Source organism: Tursiops truncatus, chromosome 8 (assembly GCF_011762595.2).
Source record: "Tursiops truncatus isolate mTurTru1 chromosome 8, mTurTru1.mat.Y, whole genome shotgun sequence".
In the NCBI taxonomy this organism is placed as follows: domain Eukaryota; kingdom Metazoa; phylum Chordata; class Mammalia; order Artiodactyla; family Delphinidae; genus Tursiops; species Tursiops truncatus.
Window position 1 is genome coordinate 96,675,334 of NC_047041.1, and position 14,696 is coordinate 96,690,029.

At 44.5% G+C, this 14,696-nt stretch overlaps 2 protein-coding genes across 5 annotated transcripts; one reads left to right on the plus strand and one right to left on the minus strand.

Annotated features, from left to right (window-relative positions):
* Nucleotides 1-235: 235 nt before the first annotated feature.
* Nucleotides 236-5,698, minus strand: MED19 (mediator complex subunit 19). Of its 2 annotated transcripts, none has more exons than XM_019947879.3 (5): nucleotides 5,409-5,698; nucleotides 1,386-1,642; nucleotides 1,142-1,238; nucleotides 732-853; nucleotides 236-631 (listed from the first exon to the last, which is right to left on the minus strand). In XM_019947879.3, the coding sequence occupies exons 1-5, from the start codon at nucleotides 5,674-5,676 to the stop codon at nucleotides 563-565; spliced, it is 813 nt and encodes a 270-aa protein (XP_019803438.1). In that variant the 5' UTR covers nucleotides 5,677-5,698; the 3' UTR covers nucleotides 236-562. The 2 variants fall into 2 exon arrangements, with proteins under 2 accessions (XP_019803438.1, XP_004315591.2); XM_004315543.4 differs by having other exon boundaries at nucleotides 732-826; nucleotides 5,409-5,684.
* A 194-nt stretch (nucleotides 5,699-5,892) lies between these two features.
* On the plus strand, nucleotides 5,893-14,678 carry TMX2 (thioredoxin related transmembrane protein 2). 3 transcript variants are annotated; one of them, XM_019947877.3, is made up of 8 exons: nucleotides 6,018-6,262; nucleotides 10,917-10,977; nucleotides 11,438-11,551; nucleotides 11,819-11,895; nucleotides 12,131-12,237; nucleotides 12,414-12,479; nucleotides 12,559-12,688; nucleotides 13,796-14,678. In XM_019947877.3, exons 1-8 carry the CDS (start codon nucleotides 6,074-6,076, stop codon nucleotides 13,940-13,942), a joined length of 891 nt encoding a protein of 296 aa, XP_019803436.1. In that variant the 5' UTR covers nucleotides 6,018-6,073; the 3' UTR covers nucleotides 13,943-14,678. The 3 variants fall into 3 exon arrangements, with proteins under 3 accessions (XP_073665088.1, XP_019803436.1, XP_073665087.1); XM_073808986.1 differs by lacking the exon at nucleotides 6,018-6,262 and adding an exon at nucleotides 7,374-7,459; XM_073808987.1 differs by lacking the exon at nucleotides 13,796-14,678 and having other exon boundaries at nucleotides 5,893-6,262; nucleotides 12,414-12,468; nucleotides 12,559-12,683.
* Nucleotides 14,679-14,696: the final 18 nt, after the last annotated feature.

A 14,696-nucleotide genomic window follows, 5' to 3' on the forward strand; every position in this document is an offset into this window, starting at 1 on the left:
CAGGTTACTGGTTCTCAACATTACAGGCAGAGTGTTATGTGTCTGCTGTGGAAAGGTATTAGCAAGCTCTGCCTCACCTTTGGACCATGTTCCCCAATCTCATTTTGGTTGTTTCCCTGCCTGCTGATGAGAATGTAATACAAGACCCAAATCCCCTCAGATCTTAGCATGCCTTGGCTTAAACCCTGACTCTCATAGAAAGGCACTTACCTCTTAACAGGCAGCCACACTTCAGCCAGTTTGATAAATGCAATTTTAAGAAAATAAAAATCCTAAAAAATCAGATAAAGTCCTAAATCAAGACAAATGGCACAAAAGAGATGAAAAGAAAGCTTCCTGGGAGAGGAAGAGATGTCCATGAGAAAGCAAACTGGGCTGAGGCTTACAAAAGCAGAGCCCTTCTCTCTTACAGTGTGTTCATCTTAACTGAGCACAGCAGGAGCTGGCTTCTGTCCCAGCGGCAGGGGATGCTCCCAAGGCGGTGGCCAAGAGCCTGCAAGGCAGCTTTGTCAGCGGGTTCAGTACAGCAGGAAGGTCCTCCTGGCAGAGTCCCCTGGTCCTGCTAGCGGAGGCTGCTGCTGCTGCTGGCCTGAGAGCTGCCCACGCCTGGGTGGTCGGGGCTGTGCCGGTTCTGGGGAAGAAAAGTGAGCAAGAGTAAGAGAGCCAGACTCCACCTAGGATGAGTGAGACGGGAAAACTCACCGGGCTGCAGACACCAGCCGCTCCCATACCTTCTTTTTCTTCTTCTCTTTCTTCTTCCGTTTCCGTTCAGGATCCTCTTCTTTTTTCTTTTTCTTCTTCTTGTGATCTGAATCAGATGGTGTTTCTGTAGGAGAGATGAGGAGCCTATCACCTGTCGAGTTCAAAATTCTCCACTGCCGTAAGTCTGAAGACTAGAGGAAAACCCCTAGTCAAGGGCAACCGCTTTTCTTCAAATGACCAGCAAGGATTTGGAGGCAGTGCTTAAGCTCCTGCCCCAAGGTCCTACTTGCCCAGGAGACCCACATTATGTCAATTTCTTCTTTAAGGAGAATCTGGGAGTCCAGGGCTCATAAGGAATTTGACTGGGTTTTTAACTGAGGAAGGTCAAAACAGATTCAGAATGTCCGGTTTTCTGGCTTTGAAGAGAACCACTTCTTACCTGGGGGGACCGGATCCTGGGTACGGCTCTGTTTGTGCTTCTGCTTATTCTTCTTCTTGGGAGGCTGAATATGCATCAGACGACACTGCTCTGGCAACTGAAGGAACCAAAGGAAGGTCCAGGTGAGTAGAGGGAGGGAATCCCCTGCTCCCATCATCTGTTCTGCTCAGTAAGTTATGAAGGAACAGAGGTAGACAGAAAAACCACCTCCGTGCCTCTCAGGCCTCCCCATGAGGGGACTCACCGGGCCTGTGTGGAGGCGGAAGCCAGCCAGCATGGTCCCTGTGATAGGATTAAAAGAGCCACCAAGAATAGGGGGCTTCTCAATGAGGGAGCGGAGGCTGCTGTTGTCATGGGAACCAGGCAGATCAATCATCCCTGGCAGGTCAGGCAGGAAGTTACTTAGCTTCTCCTTCACTTTCTTCCCACAGAATTTATTATAGGCATGTTCCAGGTTGTAGTGTGTGATCAGATTAGTGCTGCCTGTCAGCTCTGTGCTGCCTAGAAGATACAGGGAGAATAATAATAAGAAAAATTAGTACCAAGAGGAGAGAATTTTTTTTTAAGTCATTGACCCAGAAGGGAAAGTAAATTAATCTTTTAAGTGAGAATTACCCAAAAAAAAATAATTTAAAAAGTTATTTTTAAAGTAAGAAATAGCAAAAATAGGGCTTCCCTGGTGGCACAGTAGTTAGAATCCGCCTGCTAATGAGCAGGAGACACGGGTTCGATCCCTGGTCCAGGAAGATCCCACATGCTGCGGAGCAACTAAACCCATGCACCACAACTACTGAAGACCATGCGCCTAGAGCCCATGCTCTGCGACAAGCCACTGCAATGAGAAGCCCGCGCACCGCAACGAAGAGTAGCCCCGCTCACCACAACTAGAGAAAAACCCACGCGCAGTAACGAAGACCCAACACAGCCAAAAATAAATAAATAAATAATTTTATTTAAAAAGTAAGAAATAGCAAAAGTAAATAACATACAATAAACACTAAAAATATAATACTATAGAATGGTAGGTTGGAATGAGAAGGAGAAAAAATAGGCAAAAATCCAAATAGGGCAGCAGTGGAAACTGCTTTAACCCAATGAAGGATACACTCGGACTAACCAGAGTAATAACTTACATGATGCTTATACTCTGTGTTAAGCACTGTGCACTGTTCTGTGTTTCATAAATGTACTAATGAGAAATTATACTTTTGGCCATGACCAGAATAATACAACCTCACAGCTCAGCTACAACCAAACTTAGGGTCAAATATGACCCAGTGGCTTGAGTGTCTTGCTTCCTTTTTTTTTTTTTAAACTAGCAAGAAACACTAATCACCTTTACAGAGAAAAACAGGAGATTTTTCTAGCTACTGCTACATAACTTTTGTTACCACCATCTTTAGTCTCCTAATAATACCAAATATGATAGCTTTGCCTAGAAGAAAGAAAGGTTTGATTAGAAGCTGGGCAACTAGATTTCTAATCCTAGCCGTCCTCTATGTCTCAGTTTCCGCTTTTCTATGGAATGGAGTAAAAGCTACCTTAATTACACAATTTTTCTTAAGGTTCAAATGAAATATTGAAAAGTATAAAGTATTATATAAATGGAAGGCTTTATTAGTATAAATATTTCACAGCTGGCTTTTTTGAAAGAATACAAACTTATGAGTAATTTAACTAGGGTCCAGTGGCAAGGGTAGAAATATCTAGCCTACAATTTCATGTATAGTTATGATGAACACTCAGGGTACAAATGACAAAAGTGACTTGTTTATAATCATTCACTTGATAAAACTCAGGTTCTGAGCTATGAGCCCACTGAGGGCAGAGAAAATGCCTTGTTCATTCACGTACCACTGGTGCCCAGCACACATTAAATGAACAATGTATTTTTCCTCCCCACCTTCAGGCCTTACGTTATTCTTTTCCTTTGTCTTCCCAAGCCAAATATCTCAGAAGAGTGGTCCACGGTAATGGAAGGAGACTCAGTGCCCCCGTACTTCTCATAACTCAGCACTGCTTCCTGCCATTAAGAGTATCCTGATTTTTTTCCTCTCTGTCAGCTCTCCTTCCAGGTGATTATTCTCAAGGCTCAGGTGAGAAGGCACTCTGTGCTTTTTTGTAAATTCTTTAAGAGTCCATCCAACTTTCTGTTTTGCCCATCAGTTCTATGAAGATGACTTATAAATCTCTCTTCTTCAGTTTCCTCTCCTGACAACTAACCTTCCATTTCCAACATTGTCTTAGTTAATTCACTGCAGATTTAATTTTTTTTTAACTCCAAATCTTCCCCACCTCACTCATGGTTCCTTTATTCTAGTACATGGCACCCACATTCTCCAGATATCTTTAGAAGCAGTACTCAGTTCAAATATCTCAATGGTTTCCTATTCCCTCAGGAAAAAGCTCAAATTCTTTTGACTGTCACTCACGGTTAAACACATCTTACTGTAACTTAGCTTTGGGGCCTGACCAACTGGTACTCCCCTATGTAAAATTTCTGATCCATCCAAACGGGTATCCATCATCTCCTGAAAAAAATACCCCTCGTATTGTTTCCTTTTAGAAAATTTCTTTTAGAAAAATTGACCTAATTATAGGAAAATTCTTCCTAATTTTCCTCACCAGTATGAATTCTTCAAAGTCCAGCTAAAGTGACAACTTATTCTTGCTGTCATGTTGAACAACAAGAAACACATTTTGAAAACCATTACGCAGTTCTTAGTAGTTGTATGTGAGGCATGACCAGAAAATAATGACATTGATCTTGACAAGAAATAACAGTCATTACTTTATCTTTAAACAACGTACTTTTCATTCTTAAGTAAATTTAGCTGCTTAAAAGCAAGGACCAGGCTTACTGATCTCTCTTCCCTTCTCATCACATGCTCCCTTTTTACACACCCAGTGTTTGCCCAGAACGGATAGTCAATATCTATCAAGTGATTGATGTAAATAGGTACAATCAGAACAGGTTAAGGTTAAAGAAACTGCTGGTAGACATCAACCAGTAATTAACTAAAGTCAAGTCAACCTCGCTATTTTTTTTTTTAAGATTTAAAAAATATTTATTTATTTATTTGGCTGCGTCGGCTCTTAGTTGCGGCAGGCGGGATCTTCGTTGAGGTGCGCGGGTCCTCAGTAATTGCGGCGCGTGGGCTTAGTTGCCCTGCAGCATGTGGGATCTTAGTTCCCCGACCAGGGATTGAACCTGCATCCCCTGCATTGGAAGGCGGATTCTTAACCACTGGACCAGCAGGGAAGTCCTTGCTTCAGTTTTTTCAACTATAAAATGCAGATAACAATGCCGATCTCAAGGGACTATTTAAGTATTAAATACTATAACATAAATAACTGCACTGTGAACCTCAAAGTGTGTAACAATATTCATTATTATTTCCCTCAGCTCTTGATGTAGCAGTAGGACTTGGGATGAACTAAAAGGCATCCTGGAGACGTAACACATCCAGAATGACTCTTGAGGATCTCCCTGGTGGTCCAGTGGTTAAGAATCCGCCTGCCAATGCAGGGGACATGGGTTCGAGCCCTGGTCCGGGAAGATCCCACATCCTGCGGAGCAACTAAGCCCGTGCGCCACAACTACTGAGCCTGAGCTCTAAAGCCCGCGAGCCACAACTACTGAAGCCCACGCACCTAGAGCCCGTGCTCTGCAACAAGAGAAACCACCGCAATGAGAAGCCCGCGCACCGCAACGAAGAGTAGCCCTCGCTCGCCGCAACTAGAGAAAGCCCGCGCGCAGCAACGAAGACCCAACGCAGCCAAAAATAAATAAAATAAATAAATAAATGAATTTATTAAAAAAAAATTCTAATCACTTCCAACAGATGAGGGAAACGCCGAGGCCCAGATTAGGAAGGAAGGCAACACGCCCCAAACCAACAGGAAGTTTGAGGCAGATTTGAAACTTAAGTTCGCAAGGATATTAAATCTGAACTCTCAAGTTGCAAACTCAAACTCTGGATAATTTTTAGGGAGCCATAAACCACTGTCAGGGACAGGGGCACGATAGAGCGTGAAAGGTGGTCACGGATATCCACTCTTCTCATTCTCAATCCATCCCAAGAATTCATGTCATCCCTTTGCTTGTGAATCCTCAGAGTCTCAGAGTCCGCTCCGATATACAGCTCTGGAATCCCCACACGCGTTGCCTACTTTATCCCTCACCTCTGCCAGCCGGCTGAGAGGCACGCCCATTCCCTCCTCGTTATGATCTGACTGGCTGGCTTTGGCCAGGCCTCGAACTCACCTGGCAGTTCCCGCATTAGGTAGAAGGGGCCACAACCTGCCGCTGACTTGTCAGCGCCGGAAGGGGCCGAGGCCGCGGTTGGGGGCGGGGCGGGGCCGGGCCCTCCACCCGGAGGAGGAGGCGGTGGGGGTGGAGGTTTTCCAGCTCCGAAGCCGAGTGCGGTTGGGGGCGGCGGTGGGTCAGCCTGAGCCCCGAACAGCGCCGTGAAATTCTCCATCGTCCCCTCTGCCCCGGCGCTGTCCCGGTGTCTGGCGTTAATGACTTTCATTGGTCAATCTTTTCCCGGGGTACCGCCCCCTTCCTCCAGGAGCCTCTTACCATTGGATTGCCTCGGGCCCTGCCTACCCTATTCCGGTAACTACTTCCGGCGCCTTCTGAGAACTTTCCGGAAGTATTACCTACCTTTATTAAATTCTCCTCCTACCTCCGTTCGCCACAGTCATATTCAATAATATGACACATAGAAAAAGCGACAGCTAGGTTAGCCAATAAAGTATCAAATCCCATTCTCAGTTTTTACCTGCCGTAGAGGCCAATCAGATATCTAATTCCGGGTCCAGAGGTGGTGCATCCGACACTGGGCCCAATGGAAGCCTCAATGGTGGGAGAGGCGGGACCAGACCTACGGACGCCGAAGAGCGGTCGGCGCCCCAAGGGCCGGAAAGATGGCCGTGCTAGCACCTTTAATTGCTCTAGTGTATTCAGTGCCGCGACTTTCACGATGGCTGGCCCGACCTTACTACCTTCTGTCAGCCCTGCTCTCTGCTGCCTTTGTACTCGTGAGGAAGCTGCCTCCTGTCTGCCACAGTCTCCCTACGCAACGCGAAGACGGTAACCCGTGTGACTTTGACTGGGTGAGCGACCCCCGCCTTAGGACCCCGCGACCTTGACTGTCCCTGCCCCTGCCCCTATGATTGCATCTGGGAGCCCCGAGGTTTACCTTTTTGAGAACATCTGAGGTTCCGAGCCTCTAGCGGACTTAACAGACTATTAGGAGTGTAGGGCGTGGATCGTCATCGAGCCTAAACCTCTTGTTTAGGATGGGAAAACATCCGGTTAGCCTGCACAACAGCCTAAGCCTTCTCCCTTTTGAGTCCAAGCTCCTTTCTGTCTCACAGTTCATAGTCGACAACAGACCTACCCAAACTAGGCAAATACACTGCTTTCCAGAGCTGCTCATTATGTAAAGCCTTTTGAGGAACCAGTGAGTTAAACAAGGCAAGTAGTATACTTGTTTTATTGATGAAGAAATTGATCTAGGCGTGGTTAGGCGACTTGTCCAAGGTCACACAACTAGTGAGTGACTAGGGCTTGAAACCACTCTTCGGCCATGGTATCAGCACGCTCTGTCAGCCATTGCTTAATTCAGTTAACAATTACTGAGTGAGGACTGTTAATGCTACGCACTGTACTGCATCCTGGGGATGTAAAAATGAATAAAATTGTTAGGGCTATTGAAATGGAATTGTAGAAAATACATTGCAGAGAAATCTATCTCAAGCCTCTTGCAGTATTCCCTGAGCTGGAGTGGAGAGACCACTCAGAAAAATAAGTTGAAGCTCTCTGACCTCTGCTGTGTAGCCGCATCTGTGTTCTGGGAAAGGAGGATCACCTGAGTTTTTGTCCTTTTTTGAGCCCCAAAATGAGTCTTGACCTTTAACAGAGCCCACTTCCTTACTTTTATTCTCCATCCCTTGTTTACTTTTTCATACTTCCTCTGTCCTTTCCCAGTGTTACTAATTAGCTCAAATGTAGCCATGCTACTTCAAAAGATTCTATTTTTATCTATACCACTTTAACCAAAATGAGACTCAAACATGTAAGTGGTTAGTAATAAAGATTTTAATAAAAGGAGGGACCTTTTATACAATAAATTTCTCTGTATTCTCTTGTCTTAATAATGTGCAAAATACTGTAAGGTTTTATATTTTCATATTACTCTGTTATGTTTTTTGTTTTTAAACTATGTAGGGTTTATGGCCAGTGTTTGTTTTCCTGGAAAATCTGTGTTTTGCTGATTTACCTTGGTGATTTGGAAATTAGAATATAAGGTAAATAATGTTAGCAATAACAGGTAAACTTCAAAATTTCAGTGGCTTAACAGAATAAAAGTTTATTTCTATTTTGTTAAATAAAAAGAAAGAATCAAGTATTTTGCTTTTCCTCTACATACTGTCAGAGTAACCAAATAATTGATATAGAAAAATTTGAGCTAATGCAGAAGGAGTGATAGCATTTAAAAGTCATGTAGCATTCTCGAATGCAATAATACATGTAGACAATGATCATGTAAAGCCATCAGATGAAAGGTTGCTATGTCCTCGGAAGTGATTCAGTAGGGAGTACCTAGTACCTCCTATGATGTATTTTTGGCAAAAGATTTGGATTTCATTGTATTCACATCTCTAGATTTCGTTACCATTTTACAAGAAATATGGGAAATAGAGGATCATCATCGTCAGAACGCATACCATGAGTATTGCCAGCAGCCAAATCCAAGAAAGTCAGACAGTTGACAGTGCAAATGACTCAAGGTCTTCAACAGATAAATAGCCTGAGATAGAAAGGAAGAACATGTATCCTTTAGAGATTAAAGAAGACCAAAGAAACACATTGGCCAAATGCAATTTGTGGTTCTTGCTTGCTTGTTCCTGATTTGAACAAACAACTGTACAAAGTTGTACAAAATCTAATACTTTGTTCTTTGAATTTGAATAAGGGCCAGGTATTAGATAACAATAAGTAATTATTGTTAATTTTGTTAGGTATGATAATGGTATTTTGCTTTGTTTTAAAAAAGAAGTCCTTGGGACTTACCTGGTGGCTCAGTGGTTAAGAATCCACGAGCCAGTGCAGGGGACACGGGTTCAAGCCCTGGTCCGGGAAGATCCCACATGCCGCGGAGCAGCTAAGCCCGTGCACCACAACTACTGAGCCCACACGCCACAACTGCTGAAGCCCGCATGCCACAACTACTGAAGCCCGCGTGCCTAGAGCCTGTGCTCCACAACAAGGGAAGCCACTGCAATGAGAAGCCCACGCACCGCAACAAAGAGTGGCCCCCCACTTGCTGCAACTAAAGAAAGCGCGTGCGCAGCAATGAAGACCCAATGCAGGCAAAAATAAATAAATAAATGAATAAAAATTTTTTTAAAAAGTTCTTATCTGTAAGCAATACTTACTGAAGTATTTACAGGTGAAATGATGTAGTTGGAATTTGCTTTAAGTTCCTCCAGCAAAAGAAATGGGTAGCATAGATGAAATAGAACCATATTGGCAAGATATTACTATTGAAGCTGAGTAATAGGGGTTTATTAAGGTATCGTAGGGGTCAGAAAAGAGTTTTCCCTTTACCCTTCTGAGGTCTTGCCTGAGACCCCCTAATAAAAGACAGATTAAAGACAAATACAAACAGAAGTTTATTAACATGTATAACTTGTATACAGGGGAGATACCCAGGGAAAAATCAGTAACTCAAAGAGGTGGCTTCCAGCTTATATGGCATCTTCAACAAAGAACAATAAGTTTGTGGAGAAATGACAGGATGAAGGAAAGAGTTTTAGGCTTGCAAGAGCAGAAAACTGTGGAAAGGTAAACTAATGGTAGGTAAAGGCTAGTTTGTTATGTAGATTCCTCTAGTGCTGTTTCCAGGTTGATAGGGTCTAAAGTTATCTCCCCTGATTAGTTTTGTCCTTGGTAGAGGTTGGAGGGACACCTTTGAGAATTTACGTCCTACCTTTCGACAGGTAGAGGGCAGGGAGCTTTGCTTTATTCTACTTCTTCTGAATTGCCTTTAGACTCAAAATAATCCTTATGTCAAAGTGGCATATTTTGCTACCCTCAGTATCCTCTCTGCTTTTGTGTATTGTTTGAAAATTTCCTTAATAAAAAGCTTGAAAACAATGAATAAACAAGTGAACAACCAAGGGGGCTCAGGTTTATATAGTTATTCTGGAACCCTGTCTCGCTGTCTTCAGCTGATGGCTTTAAGATCATCCCAGCATCATCAAGCCAGCAGGTGAAGAAAGAAAGCTGGACTGCAAGGGCATACATACCCTTTCTTATTTTATTTATTTTTTTTTGGTACACGGGCCTCTCACTGTTGTGGCCTCTCCCGTCGCGGAGCACAGGCTCCGGAAGTGCAGGCTCAGCGGGCCGTGGCTCACGGGCCCAGCCGCTCCGCAGCATGTGGGATCTTCCCGGATCGGGGCACGAACCCGTGTCCCCGGCATCGGCAGGTGGACTCTCAACCACTGGGCCACCAGGGAAGCCCTACATACCCTTTCTTAACCACCTGGACACAGAAGAGGCACATCACTTCCATTCACATTCCATTTAGGAGTACTAGTCACACAGTTCTCCCTAGATCGAAGGAGGGAGTCTACCTGCAGTATGCCCAGGAGAAAAAGGAAATAAGGTTTGGAGTATACATGGCCAGTCTTTACCACAGACCCATTCTCTCTCTTTAGAGTATGTTCCTTTTAGTCCTAGCTCTGGTCTCCTGATTGGCCATACTTCCCTTTTTAAATTCATCTTTCCATAATTATAACTGCCAATTCTAATCCAGCTTCATTCTTGAAAACTCTTCCTAATTTCTACTCGGATGTAATATTTAGTAAGGTCTGTCACATTCCCTACCCTCCACTTTACATGTTCATTTCTAAATCCAGTCAGTTGCTTTTTGTTGGAGATTGGGGCTAAAAACCTAAGTCCCTGACTGCTAGCTGTAAATCGCAGTTAATTGGTTCTGTCTGAAGTAAAGATTTGGATCCCTGTATTATAAACAGAAAGGTATGGAAAGCCTCAGACCCTCCCCGTATACTTTCTCTCACAAAGTCCTTGTTATTCTTCATTGCAGTCTTTACTCTTTGAAATTATGTCATGTTTATCGTCTGTCTCACTCATTCACATGGAGCTTACATTCTAGAAAGAGAAAGAACAGTAAGCCAAGGGTACTGAAAACGATCTTTGAGAGCTTTGAAAGGCCTCCTTCAGCTCTCAAATTATATTAAAGGTGCATGGATTATCACTATGAATATTAGGTGGAGAGGAGTGATTTAACTTAAATAAAAACAAATGGAAGAACCATATGTTGTATTAATGGAATATTACTGAGAAAGTTTACCTGGAAAAGTGTTATTTTACCAGGGTCACACTGAGTTGATTGTAATAGCTACAGTTTTATACCATGTACTTTATATTAACTCTTTCATACTCATCTTATTTAATCCTCACAGCACCACTTTGAAATATTCAATCAAAGAAACCAAAGCTCAGAGGTTAAGTGCTTTGCTGAAGGGCACCAGCCAGTTTGTGGCAGGGATAGAACTGGAATCTAGATCTTCTGATTGGTGTTTTCCCCACTACACCTTAGCTGACTCCGGTTATTTCGCTATGGTTACCATTCCCAGTGTGGATCTCTGTTGGTTTTTATTACATATTTGGCTCCCTTGCTCACCCAAATCATTTCTGTTCATGGCATTCCTGTCACTCTGATTTCTGTTCCAGAGAGAAGTAGAGATCCTGATGTTCCTCAGTGCCATTGTAATGATGAAGAACCGCAGATCCAGTAAGTGTAGCCTGCTTCTCTGTCTCTCAAGATTAGGACTAGTGACCTCTGAGGTGCTTTCATCCATGTTATGAGAGGGGCGTTATTTGGTGAACTTGTCCATCATTCCGTGCCAAGGCTGAATTTTATCTTGGACTTTTTTTTTTTTTTTGCGGTACACGGGCCTCTCACCATTGTGGCCTCTCCCATTGCGGAGCACAGGCTCCGGATGCGTAGGCTCAGCGACCATGGCTCACGGGCCCAGCCGCTCCGCGGCATGTGGGATCTTCCCGGACCGGGGCACGAACCCATGTCCGCTGCATCGGCAGGTGGACTCAACCACTGCGCCACCAGGGAAGCCTGATCTTGGACTTTTATCCTCTTCCCCCTCTCCCATTTCAAAATACTCCAGGAACAGGGGCAAATAATAGGTCATAGGAGCGTGCAGCCCAGCCTGACCTGTGACATCTCTGTGTTTCAGTCACTGTGGAGCAACATATCGGCAACATCTTCATGTTTAGTAAAGTGGCCAATGCGATTCTTTTCTTCCGCCTGGATATTCGCGTGGGCCTGCTTTATCTCACGCTCTGCATAGGTAAGGAGACCGCAAGACTTGGTTGTGGGAACCAAATTCCATCCCCAAACCAGGTTCTCCATAACCTTCTGCCATATCTTATACCTAATTAATTATGTGTGAGCCTTAGATGATAAGAATCTACAGAGATTTTAAGAGGAAGGGAATGTGTCTGTGTATGTCCACAAAATGCACTCTTTGGTGCTTGAAATCTTTGAGTTGCTTTGAAAGTAAATCCGCTGCCCAAGGCCTTATATGTTTCCTGTGACGACTTTTTTCTGTGTTTAGTGTTCCTGATGACATGCAAACCCCCATTGTATATGGGCCCTGAGTACATCAAGTACTTCAATGATAAAACCATTGATGTGAGTACTCTTTCTCCCTCTGTTTCTTGGGTCCCTTGTGGGTGATTTTGTAGTTGTGCTCTCTACTCACTAGGAGGAACAGCGGTGCTTCAGAATGGAAGTCAAGGGCACTCGTTCACTGTGGGATCTAGAGGAGAGGTATAGGGAAGCCAGGATGAGGAATTAGGTGCTAAAGTCTGAAACTTTCCAGGAGCCTGTGTAATCCGGTTCACTGTTTGTTCTCTGTGTGTGACAGGAAGAGCTGGAGCAGGACAAGAGGGTCACTTGGATCGTGGAGTTCTTTGCCAATTGGTCTAATGACTGCCAGTCATTTGCTCCTATCTACGCTGATCTGTCCCTCAAGTGAGTAGGACAAAGGGAGGGATGACAGAAATTATACCTTCCCTTCCATTGTTTTTGGCCTTGATTTTTGCATATTGCAACCAAAGGCACTCCCACTCCCATCCCCAAATATCTGTACTTCTACTTCATTGATTCATTCTCTCTTCTTTCACCATGTTAAATAATCTACTTCTCAGGTACAACTGTACAGGGCTAAGTTTTGGGAAGGTGGACGTTGGACGCTACACTGATGTTAGTACACGGTATGTAAGGGCTTGGGCGGGGGATCATTCAGAGTGATATACACAGATGCATTTACAGAGCACCTTCTGGGCCCTGTAGGTACCAAGTGAGCATGTCACCCCTCACCAAGCAGCTCCCTACCCTGATCCTATTCCAAGGTGGAAAGGAGGTCATGCGGCGGCCACAGATTGACAAAAAAGGACGAGCTGTCTCTTGGACTTTCTCTGAGGTATATGAAAGAGTGGGCAAGTTTTGGAGGAGGGTGTGGAACAGTAGGTAAGTTTTAGAGCCTAACCTGGGTTTAATTCCTAGTTCTGCTACTTGCCCATAAGCTTTGAGAGTGTGGACTAGTTATTAGACCTCATTCATGAATTCACTTAGCAGATTTATACTGTTTCTACCATGTGCCAGACATGGTAGTACTGGGCAACAATTATTTGTTAAGATTTAGTCTCAATGGCTCTTGTACCTATAGTCTTTTTCCTTGGCAGTACATTGGAGATGGTAGCACTTGGCTCACAGGTTTTGTTTTGCAGGTTACATTAAATAATGTAACCATAATTCTTGGCATAGTGACCGGCACATAATACGTATATATCAGTTGACTTTTCCAGGTACCCAAAAAAGGACAGCTGGGTTAGAGTAGATTCCTGTCCTTTGCTTCCTCCTTTCCTAGACTGTGTCTAAATACAATTGACCCTTGAACAAATGGGTTAGAACTGTGTGGGTCCGCTTATGTGGACATTTTTCAATAGTAACTACAGGGCTTCCCTGGTGGCTCAGTGGTTAAGAATCCGCCTGCCAATGCAGGGGACACGGGTTCGAGCCCTGGTCCGGGAAGATCCCACATGCCGCAGAGCAACTAAGCCCATGCGCCACAACTACTGAGCCTGCGCTCTAGAGCCCGCGAGCCACAACTACTGAGCCCACGTGCTGCAACTACTGAAGCCTGCGCACCTAGAGCCCATGCTCTGCAACAAGAGAAGCCACTGCAACGAAGAATAGCCTCCGTTCACCACAACCAGAGAAAGCCCGTGCGCAGCAACAAAGACCCAATGCAGCCAAAATAAATAAATAAATTTATTAAAAAAAAAAAAAGTAACTACAGCACTACACGATCCATGAGGTTGGTTGAAGCCGCCACACGTGTGGAACCACGGATTCAGAGGAACTGTGGCTACGGAAGGCTGACTATAAGTTATAGGTGGATTTTTGACTGTAAGAAGGGTTGGCGCCCCTAACCCCACACCTTTGTTTAAGGGTCAACTGTACTTACTTCCCAGACATAACACCCCCTTCCAACCTGAACCCTGATGTGTGCACCTCTTTTGCGCAGGAGAATGTGATCCGAGAATTCAACTTGAATGAGCTATATCAACGGGCCAAGAAGCTGTCAAAGGCTGGAGATAATATCCCCGAGGAGCACCCTGTGGCCCCAGTGCCCACTGCAGTGCCAGATGAGGAGAGCAAGAAGGACAAATAGGATCCCTGCCTCCAGTACTTCATCTCCTGTCAATCCCAGGCACCTCTGAGGCCCTGCCCTTTCTGTAGCCACAAGCGTTGCCTGACGCCTTGGCCTTTTTTTTTTTCTTTCCCTGTTTGGCTCTGCCCAGGAGGGGCAGGATATTGCTTCTGATTTTTAAGAGGCATCCAGGGAAATGACAGGTATCCTCCAGGAAGGCCTCTACTGCTGTGGTCTGCTATTTGACTGGAAGGAGGGAAAGATCTTATATGGTGGAGGGGGAAATGCTTTCCTTCCAAGCTTGGGCCAGTGTGTCAACTGCTGTGTGCTGCCCACACGTCTCCATCACACGCTGGTTTCATTATTCCTCATAGTGGATATACACAGCCTGCTTAGATTAGATTAAACCCTAACATAACAGGCCAAGATGCAGAGTTAGTGCTAAGATTTTTCCCTCAAGACTCTTGCTTCTTTAAGCCCTTTTGGCTTGGTCTGTGGCCTATATTTAAAAAGTATAAGCCTGTCACTGGTCCCAAGGAGAAACCTTTAACCACAGAGTTTTCTCATTGAAGATAGTATTGAATTATCTCCCTATTTTATGGAGATTGGGAGGAGGGGGAATAGAAGTTTGAGACTTCCTTTGTGTGGTGGGCCCTGGAGGAGAAAGCCCCTGGGCAGGGTCTCACTCACCCTCCTACGTCCTCCCCACACCCAGTTGATGGTTTTCCATAATAAAGAGGCTGGGATTTACTTTTGATTGCGCCTTTGTGTGTTA

Coding starts and splice junctions, on each gene's coding strand:
- MED19 (XM_019947879.3), bottom strand. CDS start 5,676: ATGAAAGTCATTAACGCCAGACACCGGGACAGCGCCGGGGCAGAGGGG. Junction 1,643..5,408: donor CCTAATGCGGGAACTGCCAG/GTGAGTTCGAGG, acceptor TGTATCTTCTAG/GCAGCACAGAGCTGACAGGC. Junction 854..1,141: donor CCAGGATCCGGTCCCCCCAG/GTAAGAAGTGGT, acceptor TGAACTCGACAG/GTGATAGGCTCCTCATCTCT.
- TMX2 (XM_019947877.3), top strand. CDS start 6,074: ATGGCCGTGCTAGCACCTTTAATTGCTCTAGTGTATTCAGTGCCGCGA. Junction 6,263..10,916: donor ACCCGTGTGACTTTGACTGG/GTGAGCGACCCC, acceptor TTTCTGTTCCAG/AGAGAAGTAGAGATCCTGAT. Junction 12,480..12,558: donor TACACTGATGTTAGTACACG/GTATGTAAGGGC, acceptor TGGGCCCTGTAG/GTACCAAGTGAGCATGTCAC.